At 33.3% G+C, this 19,325-nt stretch overlaps 1 protein-coding gene across 2 annotated transcripts in view; it reads right to left on the bottom strand.

Moving 5' to 3' along the window:
- Nucleotides 1-19,325, bottom strand: part of LOC114054098 (uncharacterized protein C8orf34 homolog) — a 393,219-nt gene that overhangs the window by 232,496 nt on the left and 141,398 nt on the right. For both annotated transcript variants that reach the window (XM_027877212.1, XM_027877213.1), the window contains exon 7: nt 11,228-11,394. In XM_027877212.1, the coding sequence (XP_027733013.1) occupies nt 11,228-11,394 (167 nt within the window). The remainder of the gene's footprint in view (nt 1-11,227; nt 11,395-19,325) is intronic.

The following is a 19,325-nucleotide window of genomic DNA, read 5'->3' as shown; positions in this document are numbered from 1 at the left end:
ATTTTATAAGATGCTTTTTCCTATAGAGTCAGGGAGAGTGTGTGAGTTTAACTTTCGTCTATGAGGATCTATGAGGAAAATCTATAGAAGAAAAAAGAGAAAGAAGGTAAGAAGTGTCATTCTAGTTGGAACTGTTAAACTTCTATTTTGTGAAGAAAAACATAAAGAAAATTTTATGAGGAGCAACTCTAGAGAGAGATTATTAAGAATGAGGGCATCAGAAAAACTGACAGTACTGTTTCTCTGTCACACTTAGAGAAAGGGAGAAGAAATATAGGAAAAATAAAGTTATATCCTTCCTTTATGACACTATTGTGACATTTATCTTATGAAGAGGATTATTGTGACATGTTTCTTATCCTGAGTGAACCAAATGGTGTAGGACTATGTTTTCAGAAGTGAAGATAAGTGGTCTGCCATTATAGTAAGGGCCGGATTCTGACTGTTACCATTTTCAGAGCTAAAAATATTATAAATAATTACCTACACCTTTGTTTACTACTGGTTCCATTGCTAATAAATTACATAGTCAGAAGATTTAATATTAATCTTGGAGATTAAGGGATTTAATGGAGATATACAAATAAGTACTATTGAAAAGAGAGGCTTTTCAGTTTTTAAAATGAATTGTAGTTGATGAATGACAACTGAGGCTCTGTTTAGTTGATTAATCAGAGATATATTGAAATTTTATTGTCAAATTAAATATAGGAATAAGTCAAGTTGAATGTAAAAGGGTAACCTAAAAATGAGACTGGTGAACCATGTAATAATACCTTTTACATGTGAGAGATCTTTCTATTCACCGTGCTACATATGTACTAAATTATTTCTATCTCAAGAGGAGCTTTTGATGTATAAGGTACACAAAAAAGGTAAAATGATTAATTTGAAATTGCATAATTGTTTTCCCACCATATATTTAATCAATGAATATGGTAGTCATTTGTTATGCATATCGTTTGCAGAACACTTTGCTAGGCACTAGAGTAGATAGAAAGTTTAGATAAAAGAATCAAATATAAATCTCTCATGATTAGTCAACAAAACTATGATACAATTTTATAAATTTCTGGTTGATAATAAATTCTTGAAATGTTTCCATACTAAGGCAACGAATGAGGAATAAATAGCATCAAGTATCTATAGGAAATATCTTAAACCTAGTCAATGTATGACCAAAAACAGAGTTTAGAGATAATAAAATGATTACTTTTTGAAGAACTGTTAAATAAATCAGAGCAAATGATTCATAAAATTGAATTCCTTTTAAACATGTTTATATTGGTATGTTTTTGAGTAAGATATGAGTAGCTTCATATTGAATTTCAAAAGCAATAAGGTGCTCCAATCTATTTTGCAAAAAGAAAATGCACAGTATCCAGAACAAAAAAAAATCCTCCAGAAGGTTTGCACTCCCCACCCAGGGGTGTCCAACTCTCCATGACCCCAATTAGAATTTTCTTGGCAAAGATGCTGGAGTAGTTTGCCATTTTCTTCTCCAATTCATTTTACAGATGAGAAAACTGAGGCAAATAGGGTTAAGGGACTTGCCTAGGGTTACACAGCTAATAAATGTCTGGGGCAGGATTTGAATGCAAGAGGAGACTTTTCCTGACTCCAGGCACAGCACTCTGTCCAATGTTGCACCTAGCTGCCCCCTCCAGAAGGTTAATCTCTATTAAAATATTCCCTCATATTTCTCAAGCATTCCTTTGTATATAGGCACTGACCTCATTTTAAAAAAGTTTATTCCCTACTTCACCAGAATTCTTTCTTTAGAAAGAATGAATGAATATAAAATGTTGTTAACCAACCAAAATACTTTTTGTATACATACTTAATACACATACAGGACTGATAAATTAGGGAACCTAAAAGAAATATTCATAACAATTTGTACTGATGAATTTAAAATGTTCATATCTTTGGAAACAAATTACCTTCTTTATTTTTTCATCTTCATTGAAGTGTCAACTCCAGTAAAGCTAATCTTTTAAGATAACAAAAAAAATCAGTGGGCTCTTGTAATTGTTCTGGTAACATGCACAAAAGTCAATATTGAACTTCAATCACAATCCATTTTAATGTATTTATCCAGAGATGCTTCAGTGATTTAGCAGCAATGATCTAATACATGACAATCTAAACAAATCACTCTGTTGCTTACAAACAACTCATTATCTAAAATACAACAATTCAAGAACAACTTATTAACAAGTTTTACAACTCATTGCTTTTGATGTTAGAATGCTAATAAGTGTGGAATTCATCATGCTTAAATGCAAAGTTATAACAGAAACTGTATGATATCAAATATATGGTTTAGCAATACTTTAGAAAAGGTTCTAACATAGAAAAATCAATGAACTCAGTTAAATTAAATGAAATCATTCTCATAAGCCATACAAATTACTTGTGCATAAAAATTACTATTTGTTTTTATTATATACTTGAAGCAGACACAACTCAGTTTATTTCATTAAAGCAACAACAACCCTAATGATAACTAACATTTCTTTTGATGCTTGTGTGAAGTTTGGCTGTAAAGTCAATTCAACTCAAAACTACTAAAACTTTGCTGTTTTTATAGAATTAATTTTTTCTCAATGATTTAAAATTGGGGTAATTTTTGAGACTGAATAATTTTTTTTCTTCAACATTTTTCTCACCTTACTTACATAGAAATTGCTTTAGAAATCAAATAGTGAAATTCACAACATTTATATGTCTTCCCCCCCGCCCAGATCCTCTGCTTGGTTGACTTGAGCCAAAGAATGGTTGTTTGGTATTGGGGAATTATGAGGGAAGACAAAAATGTCGGGCCAATGTCAGGGCCACTTTTTTAAGAAGTCATTCATTCCTCTTCAAAATGGTGACCTAAATTTCCATGTAATCTTTGTCAAGTCACATAAATGCCTCACCAAGTCTCATTTAGCCCCCAAAGAAAAATGAGATTTTATAGTAACAACAACAACAACAACTTTTAATTCCATAGCATTGTATAGTTCGTAGAGTCTTGAAAACTTCACAAATAGTTATCTCATTTTACCCATATGAGAATGCTGGGAAGCAGACAGATAATTGTTATCTTTACTTTGTCAAAGAAGAAACTGAGGTTCTAAGAGGTTATTTAACTTTCCCAAAGTTTTGCAGTGTCAAATTGAAGAGTAAAACCCCAATCTTCCCCCTCTGTAACAAATACTCACTGTACCCCACTAGAGTAACTTTTGGTATTGATCCTTTGGAAAAATAATAAATAATATATGCAAAACAGAGATACTAAAAAGAAATATGAATTACCTTTTCTCCCAATTGTTATGTATCCATTGTAGATATTCCATGAGAAAGAATAAATGTGGAAACATTTATCAAGTTATATTCCTGGTATCTATCCATCAAGCATTCTAAGCTGTAGAACCTTTTTGTCAAATCTTTCTCCTGAACATATCTTTAACAGCTTCTTCAAAAAAACTTAAAATATTTTCTTCAGTATATATGTGGATGTATATATGTATATATACACATATATTTATATACAATTATAAGTATGTAATAGAATCATATGCTAAGCCCATATATATTTATATTTCTAATTACCATAAAAGATAAATTATGTCCTTCTAGTCTTAATGCTTTTTTCTTTTTTTTGCTATTTGGCTAGGCAATGGGGTTAAGTGACTTGCCCAGGGTCACACAGCTATTAAGTGTTTATTGTTGGAGGTCAGATTTGAACTCAGATCCTCCTGACTCCAAGGCTGGAACTCTATTCATGCACTACCTAGTTGCCTCTCTTAATGCCTTTTTGAATGTTTTTGATTTTATGCGACTTTAGACTTTACAATTCAACAATATTTTTATTGTATGTCATAAATATGAGCATATACAAGTCTGGTAACTGAAGGGGTTTTGTGTCATGCGGTATACTTTATTTGGGAAAATGGAGATTTTTTTTTTTTTCTGAAATGCAATCCTCTTTTGCAACATTCCCAGTCACTACTAGGAAAAAATACAGAAGGTGCAACACAAATAGAGTTTCAAAGGTAAAGCATCAAAAACAAGGGGTAATAAAACGGATTGTACTTATCACCTGAGAAAGGCAAAAAGAGAACCAAAATGAAAGTTTAATATGATGAGGTGGAATGTGGTAAAAAATAGTCTATCCAGCCAAATATTAGAAACACATAATGCTTACATAATCTTAATATTAAAACTGCATCCTAAGGTTTGATTTTTTTTTTGCAGGTGCTATAACAAATATAGACTCAGAACAGAAGATTCAGGTGGAATGAGCAAAGAAAAATCTCTGCATCATAAAGACTTTCCAGCAAGTTTACTTACTTACAGATATTTCAAAATCTCAGAAGACTTAGAAACATTTATTCTATTAACCTTTAAGTAAACTTAATACTTAGTATAACTGCTTAAGACTCTTGCTGCTAATTTTACACCACGGTTAAAAATGGCTGTGACTTGGCAGGCCCAATGAAGATGCTAATGCTGCCTAAACTAATCATTCTCAAAAAATTACTGGAGCACACTACAATTAAAACTCCTAGAGCATCTGAAAGATAGTGTCTTCCCAATTATTTTCAATTCACAAACATAGTAGGCCATAATGACTGGAACAGAAAATTTATCAGATAGATATATTGTGGATTTTTTTACTAAATTCCCAACATTAAATTAAAGTTATAGGTACCTATAGAAACATTTCTGGAAAAGAGAAAAGGTAGGCAGTGATAACATGGATGTGCTTGCTCTACATACACAGTTTTAGAAAACCTACTTGAAAGCGTAAACACAGAGATTAGTATTCCAAGATTATTTAAATGCTTTCTATAGGCTGAATTTTATTTTCTCACATTTTAGGCTACATTTTGACTGTAGTTAGAAGTGTCACTTGTCGTTCCTACAGACAAGGATGTCACTGCATCTGATTCTTTTATAATTCTGAAACACAGACAAATAAGGTTCCTGATAGACAACACAGCTCTAGCCTAGAAGCATATATAATGGTGTAATTAAAACCAAATTTGGAGAACACAAGGAGGGAAGGGTGTTTAAACTTTAGCATTGGAAGGAAATTTCAAGATTATTTAATTCAGCTTCCTTGTTTTATAGTAGAAGGAATAAAGACCTCAAGAAATAAATTGACATGGCAAGGTCACACAGGGAGTGGCCAAGTTGGGGCTCAAGCCCAGATACTGTGACTCCAAATCCACCAGCCTCTCTCTCCAGTGTACTGTAATGGCTTCCCTCACCTAACAATGGTTCTCCTTTAGCTATAAGAATTCTTGAATTTTCTAGTGCAAAGTGTTGTACTTTTCAGAAAAGGTCTGAGCTTGTAAATAAAATCTTTACTTTAAAGAGGCAAATTTATTTATGAACACAACACTCCTGGTTTTGTTAGTAATCAGAGGAACCAAAGGCAGAGAGCTGGAAAGCTGTTTGGATTGCTCATTCTCTGCCCTTTAAAACACCTTGTTTGAGTTCCTTTGGTTTTTGTCTACATGAGCTGATTGATGCTTTTGTAAATAAGCAATAGGGGTAATGCAGGCTATCCTGCTTTTAGGAAACCAATTTAGTAAAAGAACAAAGTCACAGGACAGATCAATCAGTGTGACTGCTTACATTACGAAGGACTTTCCATTTTATAAAAGGATGTACCAAATGGTTGCTTTATGTGGAGAACTCCCTCATGTTAGACACTGAATTTTAGACATGCATGTTGCTCAGTCATTTCAATTGTGAACGACCATTCACTACCCCATCTGAGGTTTTCTTGGCAAAGATACTGGAGTGGTGTGCCATTTCCTTCCCCAGTGGATCCAGTGTATCCATTTTTGAGACAATCAGAGGTTAAGTGACTTGCCAGGGTCACACAACTAGGAAGTGTCTGAGTCTGGATTTGAACTCAGGTCTTCCTGACTCGAGGCCCAGTGCTCTATCCACTGAGCCACTGGCTGCCTCCAGACTTCATATGTTGTATAAAATAACTGCATTAACTTAACCTTATTCCAACTCCTCAAATCAAAGCAAATGAGAACTAGTTGAAAATGTTCAATTTATTGTTAGTAAGATCTTTTATATTATTTGTTTTTTTCATTTTAATTTTCTTATATGTATGGAAATGAAAAGTGGAAGAATATTTTCCCCTTGGAACCTGCAAATTACTTTAAAATTCCTCCTTGTCAACACTTTTACAAGACTGAGATTTTAACTGGGCACTGTGCAGGTAATATTCCAGTTATAGGTCCTATTGCTAGGTGGCACAGTGGATACAATGTTAGACGAAGTCAGGAAGACCTGAGTTCAAATCCTGCCTCAGACACTTACTGGCTGTGTGACCTTGAGCAAGTCATTTTAAACTCTCTCAGCCTCAGTTTCTTCATCTGTAAAATGAAGATAATAATAGCACTTACTTCCCAGGATTGTTGTGAGGATAAAATGAGATAACATTTGCAGTGTGCTTTGCAGATCTTCTTCTTCTTCTTCTTCTTGCTTGTCCTTCATTCTCAAAGAGGACCATGACATCAGGAAGGTGATGTCGTGACTTGCAAGTGAAACCTCCAAGCACTATTCAAATCATAGAATAAATTGTATTCTATTGCTATTGAGAAAAATTATAATAGTCATTTCTGAGAATGTAGGGATAGGAAAGGGAAAATGAGAACCAGCTGATCCCTGCTGGAGCGATCTTTTCTTTTTTTGGGCATTGAGGGTTAAGTGACTTGCCCAGCATCACACAGCTAGTAAGTGTTATGTGTCTGAGGCTGTATTTGAACTTAGGTCCTCCTGAATCCAGGGCTGGTGCTCTATCCACTGTGCCACCTAGCTGCCCTGATCTTTTATTTTCTTAGCCATTTAATTATGCTCCAGGAGAATGTAAGCTCCTTGAGGTCAGGGACCATATTTCATCTCTATCTGTGCATCCTTTGAACTCAGTATAGCATCTGAAATATAGTTGATACTTAATATAGCCATACTGAGTAATTCAAATTCTGAATTTTTTTCAAACTGATTGTAAATATTTAATAAAATTGCTGGCAGTCATGATTGCAATAATTACATCATTAATGTGACAGAAAAATTATATTAAGTCTACATTTTAAAGGTAAAATATTATTCAATGTTAATATAGTTCCTCAAATTTCATATGAAGTTTCAATGAAAAAAAATTCAATGTTTCTTTTCTTTGATGATTATTAAGTGCTATGCCAGCAAATTATCTCTATATTATTTTAGAACTCAATTTCAGAAGATACAGTACTTATTGGAAAACTCTTGAACAACTTTTTTTTTTTTAATTTTGTCTCCTAGAGCACAAACTTGAGGTTGCCGGTCACTGCTACCATTGGTAGGAGTAGTCATATCAGTGAGATCATATATCTACCTCACGCACCTGGAAATCAGTGATATCAGGGTATGTGTTCATTCAACTCAACTTAGGAAGTCATGTTTACCTTTCCATTTTCTCTAAAATGTGGATTTGCTAAATTTAGAAAAATACTATAGGAAGATGAAGGGAAAAAAAACTGCTCTGCAAATTTGTATACTTATTAGCATGTAATTAATTTGAATGAATGAATGAAAAAAAAAACATTTATGCATTTATTGTGTGTTATGTACCAGGGATACAAATATAATTCCTGACTTTGTTCATTATAGAAAGCCTGATTAAGTAGTTCATTCAAGTTATGGTAATTATGGGTAATAAAATTTCATTTTAATATATTGTTTAGTTGATGATTTTCACTAACAGTATGCTAGTGTTCCAAGGTAGTTTTCCAATTTCTGAAGTTTGACTATATTAAAAAAAATATTGTCCTTAAGTAAATGATTGGAAAGTATCAAGAACAGAGGGAAAAGCTATTTGTAAAGGAATCACTAACAGTTATTTGTAATTCCTTAATGAACAAATCAATATTCAGTCTTAACAATAATTTCTAATTAGCTGAAGTCCTGAATTTTTTTCAAATCAACCAATATTGCTGAAGGACAATGACTTTGTTATTATAACGTTAAATTAACTATATGTGCATATGTGTCTTACTTTAAGAAAAAAAGATACATAAAAGGTGAAACTTATGAAACAGATAATTAGGAAAATGAATTTTATGGAATATCATATCACAGTTTACTGAAGTACACTAATTATTTAAAATATAATTATATTTACATAATTTGAATTATTCATAACTGTAAATGAATATGACAATATAGGTAATTATGAAACTGTGCTGCAGAGATAAAAGGTGGATTTTTTAACTTTTTGCTTTCTACTAAAATTAAAACAAGTAAAAAACATTTACTTTTTAAGAATTTTTTAAAACTGGCTTTTCTATGATCATTAACTGATCAATATTGGATTTAAAATTCATTAGCAATTGAGGGAGTATTGTTTTAATGAATCAGGATGTATCAGATCTAAAAGCATTTCATTATTAACTTAATTTTCACTTATACTTAATGTATATTACATAGTTACTCTGTAAAGTCAAAGTTTGATCTTGTCTGAAAATATTCAAGTACATCTTCTAATCTCTATTTTTGATTTCTTATAAGTAGTCACTAAAATCGAGGAAAATGAAGTTATTTGTTTCAAATCAATGCCTACTGTTATATTGCAGGAATGTTTCTGTTCTAGGTCTTTTGTCCAGAACTTTTCTACGTAACCCTTACTAGACCCTATTGCCAATTGGAGTGAAAAGTCACAAATCATATGTCTATGGGATAGCAATACCAATTCCAAATGTTCCAAATAATGTCAGAGAAATGTCAGTTGAACTACCAAGTACTTAGGAGTACAGACTTTTCATGCAGTCATATCCCCTCCTTTGTGCCCTCCTTATTCTAGCTGTGTGCCTGTGTAGTTGGTGCTGAAAGAGTTGAAAGTACAAACTGAAAGATCATTTCCTAACTTGAGGTCTACCCCCTAATGACCCAAGATTATATAGACTTTAAAAAGAAACATTTCGAGAAAATACTTCTTAAGAGGGAGCAGTTCTGAAATGGCTTATGGATCAATGTGGATACTTCCATTGTAGGTATTGTAACAAAAGTGGAAGTCTCAAACTTCCACTATTAAGAGTGAAAAGGAGGGGTAGGAATACAACAGAATAATACAAACCTAAATGTCAATGAACTGATGTTCAAGAGAATAACTATTTAAATTAGGCTTATCCTCACTCTCCAATTATAAGTGAAATTAAATAAATTTCAATTAGCAGAGACAGAATAACCAAAATAAAAAAATTGCAGCTAAATTGTTAAGTTTGACTAAAGATTAAAGAGTATGAGGCCCTTTAGGAACTGTTTCATCTTTTTTCTCTTTTCTTTCCTTTTTTCTTCTTTTCCTTTCTCTTGGTACTCCTGGCACCCAGTATAATACACTGAACATAGTAGTTAGATGCTCAATAAATGCTTACTCGAATGAATGAAGCTAGATGGATAGAAGCTAATGGGGTATTAATAAAAAGAATCTTTTAACTCTATATAGCTATGCAATGCCCATCAGAACATCAGCCAAATAAATAAGTTGGCGTTAGGCTAGGGACCAAAGGTTATTTTTAGAGCCATCCTCAGAATGAGTTACACTGAAAGAATCATTCTGTTAAAACGTAGAAGCTTTATCCCTGAACATTTTTAATGACACAAGTCTATCTAAAGTTTGATGTTCTCCTGTTTGGAGCAGTTATGGGAAAGAATATTACTAAAGATCACTCTTGGACTTACAATTCTATGCAAAAAACACAAGCAAAAATATTATCATTGAGAAACATAGCAATAACAACTTCCTTTAACAGCCTACTCTCATGTTAAAAAAAAAAGTAAGTAGTTCTTTTCCATTGGTTTTGTTGTTAAGTCCAGTTGTTTGTCCATGTGTTACAAATGCATTTGAGGGTAATATTTTATTAATATTAATTGGTTTCTTTTAAAGTTAACATGCTAGAAACCCAAAAGTTATATGTATGTGTATGACTATGTCAGTGTATATGTCTGTGTATATGTATGTGAATGTGTGTGTGTATTTGTATACTCCTTTTCATGTCAGTGAAGGCAGTCATTATTAATTTAGAAAAATATTAGAGAATCTATCAATTTTGACATAATGAATCTGTGGCTCAGAAAAGGAGACAAGTGGCACATGCTATAATTAGAAAGGTTGTATTTTATGGTTTTTAGCATATAAAACTAATATATGTTTTTAAAAATTTAGAAAACATCTTGCTCTGTATTGGTTTGTAATAAATTTCTAACAAAATTTTATCCAATATTTCAAGTCATTAGTGCTTTCCAGTATTCATATTCATTCATTCCAGTATTAAATACGATCATAAGGTGCTAGTGATAGTGTGGAAGTTGTTTTTTCTAATAAAATCACATGATTTAGTTAGAAATAATTAATCTCCACCTGATTAGACAATATTTTTGTACTTGTGTATTTCTCTTGATCAAATGAAATTATTTTTCTTTCATTTTTTTTTGGTGGTGCTCTAAAGCATAATTGGGTTTTTTAAAAGACTAAGGAGACAGCAGCTTTAAATATAAGAAAATAGTCTGATTATATACTTACTCCCTTGCAATAAGTGAATATGCATTTTAATACTCACTGCATTGATGAGTTTTATTTTGAACTATAGCTCATTGTAGATACTTTTCCTAGCACTTGTCCAGTAAAAACTCATTACAATGGATTGCTTCTTCTTTTATGGCATACAAAAAACATTAATTAATGAGCTGTCTTGTTCTATTTTCTAAAATATCACTGGAACAAAGCAAATTCTTTTGGGATGAGTGGGCAGAGATGACTAAATATACTTGTACATATTTATAGAAGAAAATAGATTCCCGGAAGCCAAGCAGAAAATGCTAATGGAGCATACTGTAGACAAGTTTGCATTTCCCCCTCATTTGCACAGAAAAAAACTTGATTTTAAAATAACCAGAGGCAACAGTGATAAGAAAGAAAGTAGACTTCAAATACAAAGATTAAATTTGTTCTGATAAGTACTTGATATGTTTAAGGGGAAAGAAATAAATGGTTTTAAGCCAAACTGACTGACAACTTTCTGTGAAAGACTAACAAATGTGTGCAATGTTTTGTTTTGTTTTGTTTAACCTCCCATGGGAAAGGCTCACTTTTAACATCATTTAGTTCCATCCCTTTTTTACAATACAAGAAAAAAAGGAAGAAAGATGAGTTATTAATTTTTAAAATTACCCAGCAATTCCATTGCATCATCTTCATTGTCAATATCTTCTTCTGTTACAGATGGCGTGGGGCTGTGGATGGATTCAAAAGAATCTTGGGATAACATTGCAGCTAGAAGCTTCTTATGTTGTTGTTGCTGCTGTTTTAATCCTTTACTCTTGGGTTCCATCTTTAAGCTGGGAGAAAATTTACATATAATTTATTTATCTAGAGGATAGATTTAAGACAATTTAAGAAAAGTCATAACTTGATTAAAAGATGTTACATTCAGTGTTTTACAGTACAAATTTACAGAAGTATTTTTTAAATGGTCAAATAAGTTTCCCATTGAAAATGGAAAGAAAACTAATATCTTCACTTGAAAACAGTTTTCACAATCCAGATCAAGATAGTTACTTCCCAGAACTTTGTTAATAATATGACAGTGTATCCCATATTTGGATATTTGTGCATTGTACCAGGTGGAGATGCTAATGTATAAACGTGGAGTATTTCTGGTATATAGAATGGAAGTATAAGGCAACATCTCAAGGAAATACAAAGTATTTCTATATGGAGGAGATCCAATTACTTGTCAGCAAACAAGAATTTATTAAATACCTTCTTTATGTAAGATATTGTGCTAAGCCCTGGAAACACAAAAAAAAGGCATTAAAAAAAATGGTTCCTGATCTCAAGAAGTTCACATCCTAATGGGGGAGAGAACATGCAAACTATGATCAAATAGGAGATCCACTACAGTGTAGTACAAGGGAAAGATCATCTCAGAGCAAAGGCAGTAGTAGGTTGTCGGAGGAGGGGTAAGATGTACAGAAGACAGGACCTCAAAAGTGACTTGCCCAGGCTCCCATGGCTTCAAAGTATCTAAGGCCAGATTTGAACTCAAGAAGACGAATCTTCCTTACACTAGGCCAGCACTGTATTTACTGTGCCACCTAGCTCCCCAGGGGGGAAAAAATGTGTGTTTCTGTGTGTGTGTGTGTGTGTGTGTGTGTGTGTGTGTGTGTAATATAATAAACCATATTATATTACATTATAGTATATTATATTAGTGTACACACATACACACACACACACACACACACACACACTCAGACAGAGAGAGAATTTTGTTTACTCATTCAGGGCCTAGTGTGACATTTAAAAAGTTTGAGAGACGTAATTTCTGGGTAATTAGTCATTGTATCAGTAATGCCAGCATTTTAATGAAAAGAGGTCAGTGGCACTCTCAAATGCCAAAGACAATCATGGCAGCGGGCTCACATCTTGTGAGCCCTTTGGAAGAGGGGTATTACTGAGGGTGGCAATCAACTCTGATTGTTTAAAAAGTAATGAGAGAGAATGAATGCTACAGTGAGGGATTGGACCAATTCTAATGAACTTTGATTATATCATTTACTATCCCTAGCCTTGGGCAATCTAAACAAATAATCCCCAAACCAGAGTAGAAGGTTGGGTGGGGTCTGACCAAGATTGAGGAAAGCTAATTTAATCTCATTATTAGTAATTTCCTTCAAGAGATGAAATTTTAAAATGAAGACTGTAGAAAAAAAGGGAACTCTAAATCTCCCCAAATCATTGATTATTAATAATCATTTTTTCACTAGCATGTGGTAAGCATTTAATAAATTCTTATCAACAGTCTGAAAATCATTTTCAGTCGATCATCATACACACATTAGTATATGTTAGGGTTCTTGGTAGGGACAGGTTGGGTAGATATCTTACAGTATTAAATGCTAAGAAAGATCCAAGCTTTTTAGGTATCTGAAAAGTATCCAGTATCTTTGTCAAGAAAACCCTAACTGGGGTCATGAAGAGTCAGATATGATTGAAACAAGTGACCAACAACCACATATATTTCTGTTCTTAGCAAATTGCTCTGCATGTAGTGATTAATAAATTATTTTCTTCATTCATTCTGAAAACCATTTTGTAGTAAAGAATAGAAGTTAGGTAATCAATAACTATATAGAGATCTAATGAAATATGCTTTTTCATGCAGCAATCTATTTTTATATGAATTTGTTGAAGTTCAATTTCTATTTATAACAACTCATAGTAAAACTGAAATATATTTTAAAAAGTTTTTTTCTTCACAAAAGCAATACTTTACCTTTCTAGAAGACTAACAGCAGGAAAGATCATATGTGAACTCAGAAATCTATTATAAAAACATTAATCTGCATATGATATTAATTCCCAAATCCAGCTTCAGATTCCAAGGATATAGTTCTTTCTTTCCTCAAAATGTACCCAGCTGTCTAGGAATATGTATATTAGCATTGTTTAATTATTAAACTATTGAATTAATTTTCAATTTAAAAATTTTCTATCTTGAAAGGGACAAGGGGTATGTACATATGTATATGTGTATATATATATATATACACACACATACATATACATATATACTCACACAACAATTCCTTAATCACTACTTTAAACTTACTATAATATATTTCAATAGTCTTATGAAAGGGATCAGTTCAGAGAAATTTGGGAAGACTTATATAAGCTGATACAAAATGAAGTCAGATCCAGGAGAACAATGTATATGGTAATAATGCTATAAAACCAAATAATTTTGAAAGATTTAACGAGAATGAAAGAAAGAAAGAAAGAAAGAAAGAAAGAAAGAAAGAAAGAAAGAAAGAAAGAAAGAAAGAAAGAAAGAAAGAAAGAAAGGAAGGAAGGAAGGAAGGAAGAAAGAAAGGAAAGAAGGAAGGAAGGAAAATAGGAAGGAAGGAAAAAAGGAAAGAATGAAAAGAAAGATAGGAAAAAGAAGGAAGGAAGAAAAAAGGAAGGAAGGAAGGAAGGAAAGACAAAAAGACTTAAAATTTCTAATGAATGCAATGATCAACTATGATTCCAAAGTATTAATGATGTTTTATTCCATCCATTTCCTGAAAAGGAGGTGATGGATTGAAGATGTAGATGAGACACACATTTTTGGATATGGACAATTAATGTGGAAATGTCTTTTGCTTGACTATGCATATTTACTACAAGGATTTTTTTTTTCTGTTAAATTGGGTAGGGTGTGAGGGAAATAAAATAAGTGTCTTAATTGAAAGATAAAAATCTTTCAGTCATACTTATTGCAAAATATGGGATAAAATGCAAATTCCTTGGATTGGCACTAAAGGCCCATGACAAACTCACTCCAACTTACATTCAACTTACACTTTTATATTATATATATATGTGTGTGTGTTTATACATACATACATGCATACATATATATATAATATATACATATATATGTATATGTATAAATTTTATATCAGAATTTACACTCCCCTTATACACTTTATGTTCCAGCCAAACTAGATGACTAGCAACTGTTCCCTGATAATTTTCTACAACATCCTACTCCCTGGTATTTCTCAAGCATCTCTGTCCCATCCTCCTGTCATCCACATAGAATGTACTCCCTACATATCTCCGTCTATTTGCATCTTTTCTTAGGTGGAACCTAAGTTGTTCATCCCCTAAGCTAAAAGTGATCTTACCCTCATCAAATTTTAACCTACATAAAAGAGGTTGGCAAATAATATATTATTATACAAATTCTAGCTGTTATTATTAATATTGTTGTTATCATATGTAGATCATATTCTGCCATGTATTATACTATTCTTGTATGTCTCTTTATCTTACTAGAGCATAGGATTAAGAATTTAGAACTTAGAAGGCCATTTAGTCCAACTCCATTATTTTATGGATGAAGAAAGGGCGAGACCTAGAGCAGTCCAGTGGAAGAGCTTGGATTTAAACCCAGGTCCTTTGATTCAATTCCACCACTGTACTAGATATATTGTAGGCTTTATAATGTCACTCAGCCTGTATGCCTTTGGAAGAGGGCTTTGTAATGTCACTCATTCAGGCAGTCAACAAGCATTTTGTTGTTGTTGTTCAATTGTTTCAGTCATGTCTCTTTGAGACCCAATTTGGGGATTTCTTTTGGCAAAGATACTGGAGTGGTCTGTCATTTCCTTCTCCAGATCATTTTTCAGAAAAAGAACTGAGGTAAATAAGGTTAAATGACTTGCCCAGGGTCACACAGGTAGTGTGTCAGAGATTAGATTTGAACTCAGGAAGATGAGTCTTCCTGACTTCCAGCCCAGCACTCTATCCACTGTACTAACTAGCTGCCAGCAAGCATTTACTCAGTGCTTATTAGTGCTAACTATGTGCCAGACACTATGATAAGTGCTGAGCACTTAGAGAAGGGAGGGAAAAGGACCTTGTCTTCAAGCTCTCATATTCTGATAGTGGAAGCAACATGTAAATAACTAGGAAAAATACAAAATATACACAAGGTAGATAAAAGATAATCTGAAAGGGGAAAATCCTAGCAGCTAGGAGGAAGAGAAAGGCATCCTTCAGACTGCAGAATTTGAGCTGATTCTTGAAGGGAGCCATAGGAGGTAACAGGTAGGGGTAAGGAGCGAGAGAATTCTATCATGGGGACAGCCAGTGAAAAGGCATGGATACAGGAGGTGAAGTATCTTGTGAAAAGAAAAGCAAATAAACCAATATAGCTGGAATATAGATTGTGTGGAGAAGTCAGTACAAGAGGAGTATAAACGTAGAAGGCAGCTGGGGGAAAAAGTGCTCTAAGAGCCAGTTAGAGGACTCTATAATTGATCTTGGAGGTACTAGACAGCCAGTGTTCTTTATTGACTACAGGATGACATGGTTACACCTACTTTAGAAAAATACATTGGCAGCTGAGTAGAGGATAGATTGAAGTGCAGAGAGACTTGAGGTAGAGAGAATGACTGGAAACCTATTGCGATAGTGCAGACAAGAGGTTATTAGGGACTGAATTCTTGTGGTTTTCTGAGCAGAGAGCAGTGGACATAAATGAAAGACGATATATAGGAACAATAAAACTCGGCAACAGAATGAATGTGAAGTGAGTTTAGTGAAGAGTCAAGAATGATGCCAAAGTTCCAGGCCTGTGTTAATGTGGCACTAACATATATGACAACAACAGAGGAGATAAGGAGGGGAGGGTTTTGGAAAAACAATTATGAGTTTTTATTTAGTCCTGTTGAGCTTGAGATGTTTACAGGATGTTTTGAGAAATCCGAAAGGCAGTTGGTAAAGCAGAACTATAGCTCAGGAGAGAGATTAGTGCTGGAGAGATGGATCTGAGAATCACATGCACAGTAACAATAATTGAGCTCCTAAGAGCTGATGAGATCTCCAAAGCAGATAGTATGTTGCAAAATGAGAAGAGGGCCTGGGACAAAGCCTTGTGGGAATACTACTTTTCATGGTTGTTTCTATCATCTGCACCAAGCACAGTTTTGCACTTAGTAGATAACTAACCAATATTTATTTAATTGCATAGAACTACAGGTCTTTTCAAGGGAAAACAAAATGTTTAATGGTGATTTGAGTGAAGCAAAGAAAGACAGGGGAAAGATGGAAACCTCTCTTATGTCATATGAATACTGCTATTCCTCAACCAATCCTTGGGCCCATGCCCAAAGGCAATGGTATAAAACAGCCCTACAGAACATTTCTACTATATTTAATTAGCAATAATAATTTTCTTTCTCTCAAAAAAAAATCTTTTTCCTGACGGAACAAAATCATGTCTACTTTCTATTATGACCAATAGAGTGATCAAATGGTTTGGTCAGTCAGTATACTGATGAGGGAATATTTTTTTTACCTCCCTACCATAAATGCTTTTTATCATAAAGACATAAACACAGTAAAGAATATATCATGTTACATGGGAATGTTTTATTTAAATGACTCCTAAATATCCTAATTAAAGGCAAAGTTAAAAGCTTTCAACTTGTCAAAAAATGTCTCCATCAGCATACTCAAAAGCAAATTCTATTGTTTAACTATAAAGAGAAGTATTTGAGACATGTAAGGTATAACGCCAAATGTTTCAAGACCTTACAGTACCAATCAGCTGTAAAGTCTTCCTTGTTTGATTCACCTAGCAGATTCATCGTAAATTCATTTTAAATTTTTTTGTCAGAAATGTTGTTACAGAATCACTACATAAGCCATTGATAGCTTAGGGGCAGCAGATTGATGCAATAAATAGAGCTCTTGGCCTAGAGTCAGGAAGACCTGAGTTCAATTCCAACCTTATACATTTGCTAGCTATGTGACTTTGGCAAAGTCATTTAATATCTATTTGCCTCAGTTCCTTCATCTGTAAAATGGAGATAATAATAGCATCTACCTCCCAAGGTTGCTGTGAGAATCAAGTGAAACATAATTGTAAAGCACTTAGTACAATGCTCAGCACATAATAAGCACTATATGAATGTTAGCTACAAGGATGAGGGTGATGAGGATGATGATGATGTTTCTGTAAATATCAATAACCTACACATACACATACATATAGGCACACATAGACATGCCCAAGTAAGCAGTCACAATCAGGAAATTGCAATTGGAATCACTGCTTAGTTATAGATAAGTAATTTTTTTTCTTGCCTAATATGACCCCTGTTGATTTTAATGAACATCAAGAAATCTGTTGGGAAAGGAGATCAGACTTCTATTTCATCTTCCATTTTTAAAATTGTATATGCACAAACTCATTACAACACTAATGTAATAAAGAAAGTCAATTCATCATTTCTATAGTGTTTTGGGAGATTATTCATATTTTAATGAGGTGATTACAGAAGCTTCATTACACTTTCAAGGCTCGACAAGCCTATTTAATACCTCCTGTTAGAACTTATTAAGCAATTCTATGAAATCTATTACCCTGAGCTATTGCAAAGTCTAATCAAACTATTCAGACTAAACTTATATTAAAGGCATCTTTATTTATTAACATTGAAAATGTGAGTGTCTATTTTTAAAAATTAAAAGTATAACTAAATCCCACACAGGTACAGATGGCCTGTGATGCTGAAACTATTCACTGACATCTGACCCAATCTGAACAGCATTTTACTTTCTGTGCCATAAGCATATAAAATGTCATATAAGCAATCATAATACTAGAAGAAACATTATCAATTAAGTGGTCATACACCCTAATTTTACAAATGAGAAAACTGAGGTTGTGAGCATTTAAGGGACTTAACTATTGTTATGCATATAATTAGTGGCGCAGCTGCACCTTGACCTTGGATTTTCTGATTTTTCAGTCTGTTTTTTTTTAATACTATTTTATAATGTCTCCTTCCTTTCTCCCTCCTTCTCTTTGGTCTCCTATCACTTCTTTTACTCTCTTATTAAATTCCATTTAAAATATTTCTCCTTATACCTCATCCTTGCCAGAACTACCCATGGAAATTATTTTGCCTTAATGGTTATACTTAAAGATATAAAAGCTGACATTGCCCTACCTCTCTACTAACAGTTCATAGTAATGTAGAGAGAAAATGTTAAAGAATCTTAGACAATGAAGATATGTTATTCTGTAGGGGCAGATCATTCAGAAAAAAAATTTAGCCCAAGTTTCTATTTTATTCATAACATTCTAACATCACTGTCACTTACTCAATCTTTAATCTTTCTGTCAAAACATATGTACATCATTCCATCAATGTAGGATGGCTATACTACATTGAAGTGAAAGCTGTTAAGGGAAGTAATGCAGATTTTCAGATGAATAAACAGAAAATCAGAGTGGTTCAATGACCTAGACCTACACAGCAAGTGTTGGAGCCAGGATTCAGATTCAGATTTTCTGACTCATTTTTGTGTGTGTGTCTTGGACCCCTTTGCCAGTCTACAAAATCTACGGATGCCTGCTCATATTATTGCTTTTAAATGAATAAATTAAAATACATAGGATTACAAAGTAAGCCAGTTATAATAGAATAAAGATGTATTTCTCCCATTCAAGTTCATAGATCCCCTGAAATCTATCTATGGTTCTTGGGTCTCCATAGACCCCCAAGTCAGGAACTCCTGGACCACTTCATCTCTGAGGTCCTTTCTAACTTTAATAGTCTTTGTCTCGGTGAGATGTCACATTGGAAAGTTACATTCTCTCTTTTGGGACTGTATAACACTATTCAGCCAATTACTTCCTCAAAAAACATTTCAGAATATGAGTCATTGCTCAACCATCAGGCTGCAATTGTGTATCACTGAA

This window comes from Vombatus ursinus, unplaced genomic scaffold, assembly GCF_900497805.2.
Source record: "Vombatus ursinus unplaced genomic scaffold, bare-nosed wombat genome assembly UNPS02014812.1, whole genome shotgun sequence".
Lineage (NCBI taxonomy): Eukaryota > Metazoa > Chordata > Mammalia > Diprotodontia > Vombatidae > Vombatus > Vombatus ursinus.
The sequence above is the reverse complement of the archived record's forward strand: the minus strand, read 5'-3'. Positions and strand labels throughout refer to the sequence as shown.